We start from the raw sequence: 16,224 nt of genomic DNA, 5'->3' as shown, positions 1-16,224 counted from the left end.
GTACACGTACGTCGTATAGCCCTACAGGCGTATAGGTCTGTACGATAAACGACGTATGTTCGTTTATTATTAAGTTATTATATTTTTGTGTTTAGTACAAAAAAAAATAAGTTAAACCCACACAGTGCACACTTCTTCACGCACACATCTGCAACGAATTTTATGTTGTCTTTATTAACTGAACCATCATTGATCAATTAATGAAGACAATTAGTTCGATTTTCGACGGATTTCAATTAAAATCCTTCCCGATTTTCATTGGAAATCATCAAAAACTGAACTTGCTAAAGCTCAAGACCAAGTTTAACATGGAGGCAAAAGATTTTTCCGACATTTTCATTGATAATTGAGGCCTTATTCTACTTTTTACACTTTCGCACCAACACCAAGGCAAATCATCATTGATTCAATGACGATCGTCGTGCTCGTAATAAAGATATTTTCCTTCGTTTTGTGTTCGTACGCGAGAGAGACACAACTACACGATCATTCTCTTCGTTTCTTTTCGACTCCTTCTTCTTCTTTTATTTTTGTTTTTTTTCTTCTTCTTCTTTCTCAATCTCTTTATTTTTTTCTCCATTCTCATCATCAACGTTGCATGAGAGTTGCGTTCTGATCATTTTGCTTCGGAACATTTTTATTACTTTTCTTCGTTCATTCAACGTTCGCTGCCGAGAATTGACTTGTCAATGTTTGGTGTGTGTGTGTGTTTTTTTTTTGCTGTATAATTTAAAATTTTATGCTCAATTGTGAATGTTGTTTGCGTTGTGTGTTGCTCTGATTTTTAGTCCGGCAGAGAGAGATTTGATACTAGTCAACTATCCTTATTAAGATGATGATGATGATGACTTACTTTGTGTGTTAATAATTGATCGAGAATGTTGTGGAAGATGAGGTGTGATCTAATTTTCATTTTTTTTTCTCTCGTTGAGAGGTGATATTTAGATTTTTGATTAATTAATGAGGCAAAAGGTGAATTTAGGATTTTTTTTTCATCAACCGTGAAAATGAAAGAGGATCTCGTTAGAAGTTTTTTTTTTATTTTCACTAATTTTCGTTAGTTTGAATAATTCATGAGACCTGTGCCTTTTTCATATTTTGTGCATAATTTTCCTTTAAAAAACAGAAGAAAAAATTTTTTTTTTTAATAAGTTTCAAATATTTCATTAAACGAAAAATTAAAATAATAAATTTTTCTAAAATTTTCGAAGAATCAGAACTTAAAAAAAATTATTTCTTCAAAATTGTGTCCTATTCTTAAACTTTAACTTAAAGAAACTTAAAGAAAAGTTTCTTAAGTTAAAATATTTTTGATGCTTTTATTCAAAATTAAATCAATAGCCACTTAAGTAGAGCTGCAAAAACTTATGACTTAAATTAAGCTCACAAAACTTAAGTAACTTAAACTTTGACTTAAGTTTTATTTAAAAGAATCTTTTAACTTAACAAAAAATTTTAAACTTAATTTGGAAAAAAAACTTAAATTAAGTAAAATGTTTTTTTGAAATTTCAACCAAATTTGTGTCAAAATTCCATTCTTTAAGAACTTTTTATTAAAAAATTTGGTAAATTAAGTCAATAAATTTGACTTAAGTAAAACTTAAGTGACTTATACTCAAGGTTAAGTCAAAGGTCAAACAGTCTTGATTTTTGACCTAATAAGATTTGCAGCTCTGCTCATAAGTTTTTTAAATTTAAGTTTAGGTAAGTCAATTTTTTCAATCCTTTAAACTAAAAATGTAAAAAATCAAAAGAATTTTGAGTCCCAACATGATTTAAACGAAAATTTAAAAAAATGTTCTATACAATAAACAAATATTTGAACACTTTCTTACATCTTTTTTACTCGATATCTCAAAATATTTCAAAAAAAAAATTTGTAAGAAGGACATCAATTTTTTTTTAATTAATAACTCGAAAGAATTTTAAATTTTGGTCTTAATTTTTAATTAATTACAAAAAGTGTGCAAAATTTTCCCTTTTGATATCTTTTTAAAATTTTTAATTTAAACCTAAAAGATTTTATAGAGATTTTTCTATGTTTTTGTGTTATTCAAGCGTAAAGTAGTCCAAAAACCTAAATTTAAAATTCTAGAACGAACTTCAGTGTTTCTTTGCATTTTTAGTGCCTTTGGGTATATTCAAGTACCTCTTTGACATACTCAATCTCACTAAAAATGCATAGAAAAACTGAAGTTCGTTCTAGAATTTTAAATTTAGGTTTTTTGGACTACTTTAGGCTTAACTATCACAAAACCATCAAAAAATCTCATGCCATTTATTTTTCGATGAAATGCTGAAATCGGTTAAAAAGGAAGTACCTATATACTTTAGGAAATATTATCATTATTTTTTTTTTTTAAATTTGTTGATGAATTCGTTTTCTCTCCTGAAAACCTGAAAAAACAAAAAAACTTACCTCATTAAGTTCAACAATCTAAACGCCATTTCCTTCCCAATGGGATGAAATTACTTTTTAAGGCTCTTAAATTTTTATATGGAGATTTATCGAAATTTTTACTTTTTTGAAAAAATAAAAAAAAATTTCAAAATAAAATAAAAATTTCGAAAAATCTCCATATAAAAGTTTGAGAGCCTTATTTTCAAGATCTCAGGACTTAAAAAAAATCATTTCGTTCCACTGGGTCGCATCGCTTCACATAACCAAGTCCCCATCTGAAAGTCGTGTGTCTTTGATACGCTCAACTTGTTGCCGCAACAAGTCGGTGACAAGATCTAATTAATGGCCATCAATCGTCACAGTCTATCATCTCGAGACTCTTCAATTAAATCAACCACATTCGACCGAACTTTTGATGAACTTTTTCCGAAAAAAATCATCAAACCACAAAAGACCGATCAATCCAACATGATTTTTGTGCAATTATTACCCGAAAAGAGAACACCAACCAACCAGTAAATAATTGCCGCAACTCTCCTTTCGTAATTTCTTCAAAGAATGAAGATGTTATGATACTCTGACGTCTTCATTTAAAAAGTTGTTACTCACTCTTTTGTACCTTTTCGCTGCTTTTGTTCAATCATCGAACACATGTTTGTGGTTTCATTGCAATCACATTCGCACAAGGATTTGTTTGTTGTTGCCAATATTTAATTGACTCCGTCCGAACAAAAGCGAAAAAATGGAACACACACACGAAAAACAATCAAAGAAAATTTTTTGAGGCTGGACGATCGCGCAACTATCGTTGTCTCTCTCGCACGATCTTCACGCTATTTCGCTCTCTCGTACGCGACGAATGCAACTTCCACTCCTTTCAACAAAACAAACTGAGAGAAAAAGCGAGATAAATATCGCGAGGTGCTGCGCAGTCGATGCGCACTTCACTTTAACAAAACGTGCAAAAAAAAAAAACAAAACAAAAAAGCCACGAATTGAAGTTAAATAAACAGCACACGGTACGGCTAAAAGGAAAATAAAAGAGAACCTCCACGAGATGAAGGTTGTTGGTGTTCCTCGTGTATTGTGCATCGTCGTCGTGCAAACTAACCAAACAAACGACCAACCAAACCACACATTTTGTACACACATAAATACAATATTGATGTAATTAGATTGTATCGTTTATTCTTTCATTTTATAAAATTGATCTCTTATTTTGCTGCTTTTTCTGTGTTTTGTTGCAGTTTCATCCTCGCTCACTCGTTTTGCGAGTTCGGACGTCGTGTGTGAGTGAATGTGTGTGAATATGCAACAAAATAATGTTATTATGTATTATATTAATATTATGCTGCATTTGATTTCTTTATTAGCGTTATTCTTTTTGTATTGTTTAATTTATGATTTTTTTACTAAAGTTTTCTGCTTTAGAGTCTTTTATGTTGATAAAAATTACTTTTTTTAATAAAAGAATTTAATAATTTCGAAAATAAACAAATTTTCGAAAAAAGTTCGAATTTTCGAAAATTTGTTTTTTGTTTCGAATAATTCATAAACTGGTTTTTTAATCTAATTTTTTTTAATTTTCGAAAAAACATTCTATTTTCGAAAAAAAAATTTATTTTCGAAAAAAGTATATTTTCGAATTTTTTTTTATATTTTCGAAACTGAAATTATTTTTACAAATTTAATGATTTTCTTTTAATTTTTAATAAAATTATTGAAGATTTGTCAGTAAAATTTAATTTTCGAAATTTATTCATAAGATAAGCAACATCGAATTTTCGAAATCTTTTTGAAAAAAAAAATTAATTTTTTTAAAATTTTAAATTCGAAATCAAAAAAATCAATTAAAATCCAAAAAGATCATTTAAGGTTTTTTAGTTTAATTTTTTTTTAATTTTCGAAAAAAAATTCTATTTTCGAAAATTTTTTTTATATTTTCGAAAAAAATTTAAACAGCTTGAAATAAATTGAAAATTTCGAGTTAAAAATAAAAATTTTGATTAATTCTTAATTTTATAAAATTGACTTACAACATAAGAAGAAGTTCAAGACAATAAAAAAGTTCTATTTTCGAAAAAAAAATTTCAAATTTTCGAAAATTCGAAATTCAATATATTTTTTACTTTCTAGGACTTAAAAATAAAAATTGTGTTTAAAATCTTAATTTGTTTTAATTGACTTTCAACAACTTCTTCTATTTTCGAAAAAAATAAGATATGGTTCGAAATATTTTCGAAAAAAAATTTCAAATTTTCGAAAATTCGAAATTCAATATATTTTATACTTTTTAGGACTTTAAAACAAAACAAAAACCTCATGCAACTTTTTGCAACAAACATTTTAATATACAAACTTTATTGTACTAAGCAAAAGAGAGCAAGAACGCATGAACGGACCTTTATTATTATAATAGAAATGTAAAACATTTTATTGATCTAATCTCGGTTTCGATCATGCCTTAAAAGTAAATTTATTGTTGGTCATAATAAAAGCACATCTCATAAAACTGCTTTCGGGCAATTGTTTGTTCTATAACGATATATAAACAAATTATGTGAATTATTTCTCCTGTTATTTCGTATTTGTTTTGTTCAAGTTTCGTTATTTGAAAATTTTCCTTTAGTTTCGGTCAAAACTGATCAAACACTTCATTTCGAAAGGATTAGAAATAAAAAAAATGCAGGTGAACGCCCTTAAAAAAATAACCAGAAATAAAGTAATCATAACACTAAAAAGATGTTTTCGTTACCTGAAGGCTGAGATAAATGATCAAGTTAGAGATAATTACACAGACAGGTGTACGCCAACTTGTTCCAACTCGCGATTTGATCATATTTATGAACCAAACGTTGATATCAAAACCAATGATTTGCGTATTTTCAGTTTTTTTTTTTCGTAAAATCAAACATCTCTAAAACGATATCACGAATAAACAACGAAAAAAAAGAACATTTATGTGAAAGGAGTTGAAGTCGAAAATAAATGGCTTAATAATAAATTGTTGTATTCAGACACGCTGCAGCGATACAAACATTTTTATTCCTTGAATATTATTACATTTTTTTTTTAAAGTTTCTTTTGTATTTTTTTGTATATGAAAAAGCGATCTTCGAGACCGCCTTCTATACCTTCTTCTACAAGGCACTAAAAGCATGAACTTGAACAACAAACATTTAGTCATAATTCTTTCTCTTAACATCTCAATTATTACACCCACATTCGTGTTTTGTGTGTATCTTTTGGAGTGCGTGTATCCAGTGGAGTTTTTAATGATGATAATAATATAAAAAATAATAATAACGATCAAAAGGAGGCACAACAAAGAAGAGTTTTGAAAAACATTTTATATGACACCGTTAATCATTATTTCAATCACCGATAACTTTCCAAAAAAAAACAGAAAAAAAATTATGAAAAAATTCCATGTCTGATTAAATATGCAAAACACCTTTCCGCATAACATCGAACCCTCAATTTTGCAAAAAAAAAAATAACAAAACAACTTTTAATCAAAATTTTCGTCTTTGGGGAACTACTAACAAAAAATTACAACGAATTTAATTAAAGGTTGTCATACATTGTAAAATGCAGCACAGACAAATTATTGTTAGCCTCAAGCAAGCAGCTTCCACCTTTTAATCATAAATATTAATGGCATAATTTAAAGTTGTCGTTCTCTTTTTTTATTTAGCATGTAAGATTGCGATTTTTTTAGTGAAACAGGGCTAAAATTAAGATATTTTTTTTGAATGTCAAAAATAAGTCAAAATAAAAAAGAGAAAGGTTGCAACGGTAATTAGACAGGAAGATGAATGATGGGAATGAAGTGAAAAGAATTTAAGGTTTCAGGTGAGAGAACTTAATTATTTAAAAGTTATATCTTCAAGACATAGAATTCAACGAAAATTGTAATAATATGCACAAAGATTTAACTTAGAAGACAAAGTGATTAAATATCTTCAAGTTTGAGGAAAATTTGCAGTCAAAGATATCTATTTCAAACTGCCTTTTTTAATGGGATGTTGTCATGCTTTCCATGGTTATTATTATCATCTTATGAATTTAGTTCTTTAAGGTATCAGTTCAGTTAAGGTATTGAAATTTTATGTTTGGGTTTTCGAACCATTATTGATTTTTTTTTAATTCTTTCATTTATGTCATTATCTAATGTTGATTCGGAATATTGAAAAAAGTTTGCTCATTATTCATTTGCTTTTATTAAAAGATATTATCCGAAAATAAGGAAATAATTTCATCGAAAAAAAAAATGGCATGAGATTATTTGATGGTTTTGCATTATTTAGGCCTAAAGTAGTCCAAAAAACCTAAATTTAAAATTGTACAAAGGAAAATTTTAGAATTATTCAGTGCATTTTATATTTCTTTGACATATTGCTTCTTTTTGGAATTTTTTTAAGTAAATCAAAATTTCCAAAAATCTCATGCCATTTTTTTCGATGAAATGCTGATATCGGGTGATGTGAAATCGCAGATATGTATCTAAAGCTTTGCAAATTTTTACAAATTTTTCAAAGTTTGATGTCATTTTGGTTCAGATATTGCTTTGCTCGATTTGATAAATTGTGCAATTCTTCATAACTTCCTTCAAAGAATCTTTTTGGGCAAAACATAATAATGTGTGCAATGGTTTGTTCAGTTGCTCCACAATAGCATTGAGGGTTAGATATTATGTTCCATTTAAAGAGACAGTAATTACATTTACCTTGATTGGTTCTTATTCGGTTTAATTGTGTCCATGTTTTTCTGTCTAAATCGAACCCCGGAACTTTTTTAGTTGGATCCTTTATTAAGAAACTGTTTACAATACTATCGGTGTTCCAAGCTATTTTCCACTCTTCTTTTGGGTCAAATTTATCGAATGACATCATCCATTCGTGAACAATTTTTCGAGAATTCAATCTATCTTTTCTTGTAAAATGTCATGAAGAAAGGAGTTTGCATGAAAACTACAATTGTTGAATAAAGTTAATTTTGATGGAATCTGAATCTATTTAATTTCACTCAAGTTTTTCGTGTTAAGCTTAATTTTTGTAATTTTCGTCATTAATGAATTTACTCGGAAGCTTCAATTTTGTTATTCAAGAGTCCATGATAAGAGTCCAATATTTTTAAACATATTTCAAAGGCTCAAAGTATGTACTTGAAAGTTATTTTTGTTGTAATAATTTCAATCTTTGCAGATAATATGTTTAATATTCATATTTGTTAATGCTAGTGTGCCATAAATTCTTTGGTCTATAGAATTTTACGTAAATAAAAGTTGCTCTGGTTGGCTTCAATGCTATAGATATGAAAATTGCTCCAGATTTAATTTGATCAATTAAGTAAGATATGCGATTTAAATTGAAATTTGAACGATTAGATGTTTGATGAGTTCCTCAAAGTCCTGTTCTTCGTATAAAATGTCTTTGTTGTTTGCCTTTGTTTTGTATATGTTATATCATGTTGATAGCTTTGTAGTTGATTTGAAAAACCAATTTTTGGTCTAATATAATTACACGATACTTTGAGAAGAATTTATTTGTTTTTGATTCGTACTATTTTCATTCGAGAGAAAAAAAGCAACTTCTCTCTTGCGTTGATAAGATTCTTTTAGATGATGACCTTGAATGTCCTTCAACTGTATCTGCGAAAAAAAAACAAAAATTAAAACTCATAAAACTTACCTTTGTTTCTAATGCAATTTTTCTAACGTATTTTAAATTCAAATCACATTCATAACCATCAGCTGTTGACGTCTTCTATTCCATTTGTTTACAAACACAGTCAAACAACAGTCACAGTCGGCATTTGTTAATCAAAGTGACCTACACACAAAAATAAAAATGATATCACGTCGTGTCTTTTCGCCAGATTTCTTCTTTCGTCAACTCTTCGATGGAAAATCCAGCACTTACACTTACCTGCTGTCCGATTTGACATCCAAAACTGCCGTCATTATCGATCCTGTGCTCGAGCAAGCGGAACGCGATGCCAAACTCATCACCGAACTCGGTTTCACGCTGAAATACGCGATGAATACTCACATGCACGCCGATCATATCACAGGCACGGGATACTTGAAAAAACTCCTGCCCGGTACACAAAGTGTCATCTCGCGCGCTAGTGGCGCTCAAGCTGATCGATATTTGACCGATAATGAACTCGTCAAGTTTGGTAAATTCGAGATAAAAGCAGTAGCGACTCCCGGACACACCAGCGGATGCATGAGTTTCGTTCTCGAAGACCAAGGATGCGTTTTTACGGGAGATACGTTGCTTGTGCGGGGCTGCGGAAGAACAGATTTCCAAGAAGGCGACGCAAAAACGCTGTACAAATCTGTGCATGAACGAATTTTCACATTGCCCGATTATTTCAAGCTATTTCCGGCACACGATTACAAAGGATTCAGCGAAACTACGGTAGGCGAGGAGAAAAAGTACAATCCAAGACTCTCAAAAGACCTCGACACGTTCGTTCAAATAATGGACAACTTGAATTTGCCGCTGCCCAAATTCATCGATGTCGCAGTGCCCGCCAATAAAGTTTGTGGCCTTCAAGATATCCCGAAAAACTGAATAAAGTGATTTTTAAACAAGTCGCCTCCATCAATTTTGAATCAACTCGAATTACTTTCGGTGAATAAATTGTCACTAAAAGCCATCTTTGTCTCACAAATCATCACAAAAACACATAAAGAGACACAAAAAATTGCATGCCCATTATTTTATGATGTTGTTCTGAACTCGTTTCGTCATTCTTCTTGTCTTCTCATGTGACTTTTATGCGCGCACACACACAAAAGAAGAACAAACTGCGCTGCTCATAAAACTGGTGAAAATGCATTCATTCGACGTCGTCGTCGTCGTCGTAAGTATTATTAAGACATTAAAAGAAAAGGCTAATCACGATTTTATGGACGAGAAGATGATGATGTGAAACAAATATGTGTACGCGCAAAAAAAAACAGAAACAACAACAACGTAAACTTGGGTAAATTTATAACTCGCAAAAAGTGTTGCTTGCATGCTCTTCATTCCCTTCACAATGCAACTTCATGCCATGCTAAAGTACTTAAAAAGGATGGAATGCTTCATATTTCATATTATTTTTATATGCCCGTAGAATTCGTAATAGGGATGACGGAATTTTTTTGAATTTCTTATTCAAGTTTTCTTACACCAATTTTAAAAATTTTTAATGTTTAATTGAAAAATAAAACAAAATCTCAAAAAAACTTCGAAGCTAAAAGCATTTTTTTATTTAGGACCCCTATGAGGTTTCTAACTCAAAAATTATTGGTTTGTAGGCGCCATCCATTTACGGCGTCTAAAAGAATTTCCGATGGATTTCGACGTAGGGGGAGGGGGGGTTAAAAAGAAAATACGACGTCGTATAAATTCTCTATAGTTAAAATTTTTTGTTGTAATTTGTCAATAATATTTAAGCGCTTCAAACTTTTTGATCTGTTTTTTAACTTACTGAGTAAAAATGTACAATTTTTCACTAATTTTCATTTAAATTTGAGCTAAAACTCAAAAATTATTGTTTTGTATTAAATCATTGTTTTTAAATTTTCCTTTTTAAAAATAAGATGAAAATGTTTTAAAATTTAAGATTTTTTTTTTCAAAAATTATACAAGAGAAGAAGCTTTTTATTTGAGACCTTTTTAGGACCCCTTCAAAATATTAACTCAATATTATAAGTCGAGTGTAGACTTTTTCTCTACTATTTTCTCTGGTTAAGTTTTAAATAGAAATAATAATATAAAAAATTTACTTTGACTTAATTCCTTTTCACCCCTTTTCAGAGGCATAGGGTCGCGGTGATTTCCCTCCAGTTTTGGCGGTTCGTTGCCAACGTTGCGATGGATCGCATGGTGAGATTGCGATCAATTGTTCGAATTTCGGCCTCCATACTTCGTCTCCAAGTTTTACGAGGAGCTCCGCGTCGCCTTGAGCCCTGAGGATTCCAGAAAAGAGCTCTCCTGCTAATGTGATCGGCGTCGCGACGAAGTGTGTGTCCCACCCAGCCCCATTTTCTTCTTTTCACTTCGATATCGACAAGTTCCTGCTCGCATCTTTCGTGCAACTCACGGTTAGATATCCTGTTGGGCCAGAATATTTTCAGGATCCTTCTCAGGCATCTATTGACGAATACCAAAAAAAATTACTTTAAAGTTTTAAAATCTAACAATTTTTGAATAACTTAGGACCCCTTAAGTTATATTTTATGACTAAATTTCATAAATTAAATTTTAAAGTTTTGAAGGTCATTTCAAGGCCTTTTAATGAATTTTATTTTGTTTAATTTAATCCGAATTCGATCAGATATTTTCTCGACTTATTATTTGTAAATAAGAACCTCATAGGGGTCCCAAAGGAAATTCTGATTTTGAAACTTCGGACCTTTGGACCTTTACTTAACGCTTTCTGTTCTTGTCTGAAGATTCAAGACTGTTCTCATGTTGAGCAAAGGCGGTCTACGAATTGTCGCCATCTGGTTCGTCGATTCGCAAGATCTTTCAAATCCCAGAGGTTAGTTAGTTGCCCCTTACCCTCTCTGATAAATATTGAAGGATACAGGATATTAAAGAATCGTATATTCTTTAAACTTTTGCTTGGTCTGGATTAATTAAATAACATTTAAAGCTTACCTGTTTTTTTAACAATTTTTGTGGTTTATTTTGAAAGCCAAATTCTGACATGTTTCGATGATCCCTAAGTACCTAACTTGTTGTTGTTGATTTTTTGTTGTTTGCTGCAAAATATTTTAATGTTTTATGATGGAATTGACTCGTTTGCTCTTTCTTTTTCGTAATAAACGATTTAAAAATTCCTTTTATTCCTCTCTTTGCTCGTATTTTTTTGATTTTTAACAACTTGTGAAATAACTTTTTTTTTTTGCTAACTTTTGAATCAATAAGTTTCCACAATTAGTTTCCTTATCAATTTATTGCCACATTGCTGTTTGTTTGGTTATCCAATCGATTCGAGTGGTGCAGCATGAAACGAAAAAAGCCTCGAGCCAACATGATTTTTACAATTACGAACCTAGATTTATGTGGTGATTCTTTGAGAAATTGGTGTATCTCAATTTTATTTTATTACATATTTGAGAAATGAAATGCTTTTGAACTTTTGAAAGTCGTGTACGATACGATGATGATGATGATGACGATGATAGTGAGCAATATTAGCAAATCATAACTGTTGATGCGAGGTAATTTTGTTCAACAAACAATGATGGAGATTGTTTGTAAAAGGTAAAAGTTGATTTGAAGTGATTTGAGTTCGATATGGGATTTAATGAACTTTTAGTTGAATGGTTTGACACAATTTTTTGTAAAGAAAGAACAAAATTTTATGATTTTTTCAATTTTTCAAATTATTAATTGATGAAAATTCAACTTTTAACAAGGAATTTTTACTAAAAATAGCACAAATTAAGGTAAAAATTAAAAAAACTCAAATTGATAGCAAGAAAAAAATAATTTGAGGTTACAAACTAGCTAAACTTACTTTTTAAAAGAATTTTTGATTTAATATCAATTTTTAAAAAAAAAATTAAGAGTAATAAAAATATCTAAAAAAATGATCGATGTTTTTATGTATCGACTTTTTACAAAAATAACTCAAAAAAAATTAAAATTACATAAAACTTGATATTTTTAAATATTTGGGAAAATTTAGACTTAAAAATATCATAACTTGAGTCAAAAATTAATAAAGTTTTTTAAAAAAATAGAAAAAACGACAAATTTTTAGAAACATTGAATATTTTAAAATATTATCCCAATGCAAATTTTAAATTTTTACCCCAATGTGCATTTAAAAATTTTGGCCCAATGCACATTTTAAAAACGTTTTGACTGAAATTCGGAGTTTTTTTAATAAAATGATATTTCACATCGATTTTATATGAAAAATTGAATAAAAAAAGATTAAATTTTTAAGTACCTGCCGTTTCCATCTGCTTAATTGAACTTATCAATTTCATTCGTCTCAAACTCTTCACGGCTACTGTTATCCAATTAAAAACAACCCATGTCCACGAAATTGTTTTTCGCCTAAATACAGTAGTGAGACGAATGAAAATGATAACTTGAGGTTTTTGACATTTACGAGAAAAAAATCGCCTTCACGCTGATTCGCTGATCACCTCGTATTCTCGATTTGGCAATGTTTATCGATTGAAATTCCCTTTTTTTGCAGCACTATTATGGGAGGACAACAATCAAAACAGCCCCGCAGTGTCTCCTACGAAAACGACTCAACGGATGGCTTGATCGACATCTCCGACGACGTTGTGAACCGCCTCAAGGGTCAGCGAGGTAAGTTTTGCGTTATGCAATAATCTTCTGTGTATTCAAAACCTAACAAAAAAAAATTTCTCTTTTTTCACCGGCAGCGGAACAGCGAAAAGACGCAAAATCACAAGAAACGAGCCGCAAACCGGAAGTTGTCGTTCCGCATGTCGTGCCGACAACACGTCCCGTAGCTGCGGGATCGGCGCCTGCCTTTTTCCACTATGCCGAACCGTCGCTCACGTCGATGCAAGTGCGCAAGGAAAAGGAAGCCGAACTGAAGGCGAACGACGACTACTGGAAACAAACGCTCGCAAAACGCGAAGCGCAATTCAAACAAAATGATGCCGCCATGGAAAAGGAATATAATGACACTGTGAGGAAAAATTTTCATTTTTATCCGGGAAAATTTTCTAATTTTATTGAATTTCAGATCGACAATGTGAAAAAACTTTTTGAAAATGCCCCAGCCACATACCAACCGGCTCCGTGTCAGGAATTCCGGGCAAAACTGATCGCATGTTACAAGCAGCACTCGAAGGAGAGCCTGCAGTGCGCGCAAGAAGTCAAAGACTTTACAACTTGTGTCGATAAGAATCGCGTGCAATTGCTGGATTCAAAGTATGCGGCATCCGACAAAAAGTGAAAAGCCCTTTTTCGGAGTTTTTAGGTTCAAGTTGTTGTAAAAAGAAAAAAAAAATAATAATAAAAATCAAAAAATTTAAAAAAAAGTGAGCTTTATTTAAGGAAAAAAAAGTGCTACAAGTGAACAACTAATTAAATTAAAATCAACGAGGACTTTTCTAAGCCCAATAAAAGAAAAAATTAGTAACGAAAATGGGATTTTCTGTCATTTTTTATTGAATGACCTTGAAAAATTGTCAAAAATATAAATTATTCATAAAAAAAAATATTTTTTTTGTTCAATTTCTGATTTTGAATTGAATTTAGGTTATAATTTGATGAAATTTTCGAAGTAAGAGTTTACATGAATTTTAAAATGTTCATTTTTGAGGCTCAAAATTCAAAATAACGTAATAATTTAATTTTTAATTTAAAATTTTTAATGCATTTTTGACATTTAGGCCGCTCCAAATTTTTTTTGAACTTTTTGTCCCATGCCCCATTTCAAAAACCGAAAATCCAATGGGGCAAAATAAAAAAAAATTTTATTTTTCAAAAATAACCGTTTTTTAATTTTCATAATAATTTCAATGAATTTTTAAAAAATGCCATTTTTTATTATTTTTTTGAACTTTTGTAGTAAAAAGATATTTTTAACGATTTCTTCTTTATTTTTTTTTTTTGATTAATTTCAATTTTTTATAAAAAATTTTTTTTTTGAATTTTTTGCTAAATTTTTAAGTATGAAAACTTAAATCGATTTTAAAAAAAATTCTATGTAGATACCAAAATCATGTTTTAATAACGAAAAACTGTTAAAATTTTTTCATTTTGTATGAAATAGTATTTCAAATTTTATTTTTTTTTTGCTGCCCCCCCCATTTTGAAAAAAAGTTTTTGGGACAAAAAGTTCGAAAAAAATTTGGAGCGGCCTTATTTTATAAATAAATTTTATTTTTCTTTATTTTTACATTTTATGTTAATATTTTAATAAAAACTTTAATGAAAAAAAAATCATTTTGGTTTATGTTTGACCAAAACAAAATTTTTTTTTACTTTTGTCCCTTGCCCCATTTTGAAAATCGAAATTATAATGGGGAGAAAAAAGTTAAAAATTTCATCAAAATTGACCATTTTTTGGTCTTTTTTCATATTTATCCAAGGAATTTTCCAAAAATTTTTAAAAAATTTTTAATTTTTAAGAATTTTTGTATTAAAAATCGTATTTAACATAAATTTTCTTCTTTAATATTTTTTAAAATTATTTTTCAAAATTTTTACGAAAATTTTTTGTTTAAATTTTTATCTTGAAATACTCTGAGATATATTTTAAATTATCAAATCTCAATGTAGATAGCAAAAAATCAACTAAAATATTCATTAATGACAAAAAACTGTTAAAATTTTTTCATTTTGTATGAAAAAGTATTTCAAATTTTTTTTTTATTTTGCCCCCCCATTTTGAAAAAAATTTTTTGGGACAAAAAGTTCGAAATAAATTTGTGTGGAACAGCATAAGTCACACAGAAAAGTAGCTCAGTACAAATATTGAAATAAATCCACATATTAACGACAAAAAAACAACAAAAAATGAATTCGGTGAATTTCTTTCAAACAACAACAAATTATCAAAAAAACGTTATAGACGAAAAATATAAAAAAAATGATTCCATTAACTGCAATGGACCTGTTGCAACAGACTCAATGCCTCAAATTTAATTCAATTGATTTTTACTTTTATCTACCTACATTGATAAAAAACAGACAAAAAATGGTTTTACAAGCAAAGGGACTGTGCGCCGTTAAATAAAATCACAGTACGAAAGTTGGTGTCCTGACGAACGGATCAAAAAATAACTGTTTTCCACTCATTTCTCACAAAAAGACAAAAAATTTTAAAAACCATGGAAAACATGGAAAATCCTCCAGTCATTGATTTGTCAAGAAATCCACGTGCGGCGCGAAATTTGATTCAAGCAATTCAGCAACTTCACGAATTCGATATTGAGGAACAAGAAATTGAGGAAGCACAACGTCGAGCAAGCGAAAAAAGGTGAGAAAAAAACGGAAAAAAATACGTTAATGAAAAAAGTTCAAATTTTCAGTGCTTTGACGATGATTTGCTTTTGCTGCTTTGTTAACATTTTATTCTTCATTTTAATTGTGTTTTATATACGAGCCGCACTCTAAAAACTTAAATGGCTGTAAACGGAAAAAAATGTGCTGAGGCGAAATATGTGCTAAAATATGTGTCAATATGTGATATTCTTAACGAAAATTTCGATAAAATTTACAAAATTTGTGTATCGAAAAAAAAAACCAAATTCATGAAAAGAAAATTAATTTTTTGAAAATTACAAAATATTTTAAAGATCGTTTTTTTAAACTAAAAAATTGCAAATTTTTTCATGAAATTGACTCAATTTTAATATTAAAAAAATAGTTTTTAAATAAATATAGTGAAAATTCTATCTTGGGGCACCCGAAATTCAAATAAGTGTAAGATAATGTTTATTTCAATATTCTAAAAATTACTACACTTTTCAAAGAAAATTTGTAAAATAAATAGTTTTATAAGTTGATTATTAAACTTAATTAATTTAATATTTCTATCAAACATTTTCATATTTTAAAAAAATAAAAAAAATTATTGCAAAGTTTTAAAATTTTAGATTTCATTTTTTTATTAATTTTAAGTTTCTGTTCCTTATTTATCATATTTTCAACAAATTCAGTCTGTTTTATTTTAAAAATATTTAAAATTAACATGAAATTTGAGGTTTTCAATATTTCGTTTTGAGGAATCAATATTTCAACGTTTTTTCATCATCCCTTGATTATGTCCAAAACGTTCAGGGGAAAAAAATAAAAATTAAATATCCAATG

General features: G+C 29.4%; 3 protein-coding genes across 3 annotated transcripts in view; 2 read left to right on the top strand and 1 right to left on the bottom strand.

Annotated features, from left to right (window-relative positions):
• LOC134834673 (BTB/POZ domain-containing protein 9-like) overlaps nt 1-16,224 on the bottom strand; it is a 131,751-nt gene that overhangs the window by 51,326 nt on the left and 64,201 nt on the right. The window lies entirely within an intron of this gene.
• Nucleotides 8,195-9,006, top strand: LOC134834258 (persulfide dioxygenase ETHE1, mitochondrial-like). Its single transcript, XM_063848849.1, has one exon. The coding sequence runs from the start codon at nt 8,254-8,256 to the stop codon at nt 8,983-8,985; it is 732 nt and encodes a 243-aa protein (XP_063704919.1). The 5' UTR covers nt 8,195-8,253; the 3' UTR covers nt 8,986-9,006.
• On the top strand, nt 12,545-13,450 carry LOC134834209 (uncharacterized). Its single transcript, XM_063848794.1, has 3 exons — nt 12,545-12,741; nt 12,819-13,090; nt 13,148-13,450. The coding sequence occupies exons 1-3, from the start codon at nt 12,630-12,632 to the stop codon at nt 13,358-13,360; spliced, it is 597 nt and encodes a 198-aa protein (XP_063704864.1). The 5' UTR covers nt 12,545-12,629; the 3' UTR covers nt 13,361-13,450.

The sequence above is a fragment of the Culicoides brevitarsis genome, chromosome 3 (assembly GCF_036172545.1).
Source record: "Culicoides brevitarsis isolate CSIRO-B50_1 chromosome 3, AGI_CSIRO_Cbre_v1, whole genome shotgun sequence".
In the NCBI taxonomy this organism is placed as follows: Eukaryota; Metazoa; Arthropoda; class Insecta; order Diptera; family Ceratopogonidae; genus Culicoides; species Culicoides brevitarsis.
Note: the sequence above shows the minus strand (reverse complement) of the source record. Positions and strands in the feature narration are given on the sequence as shown.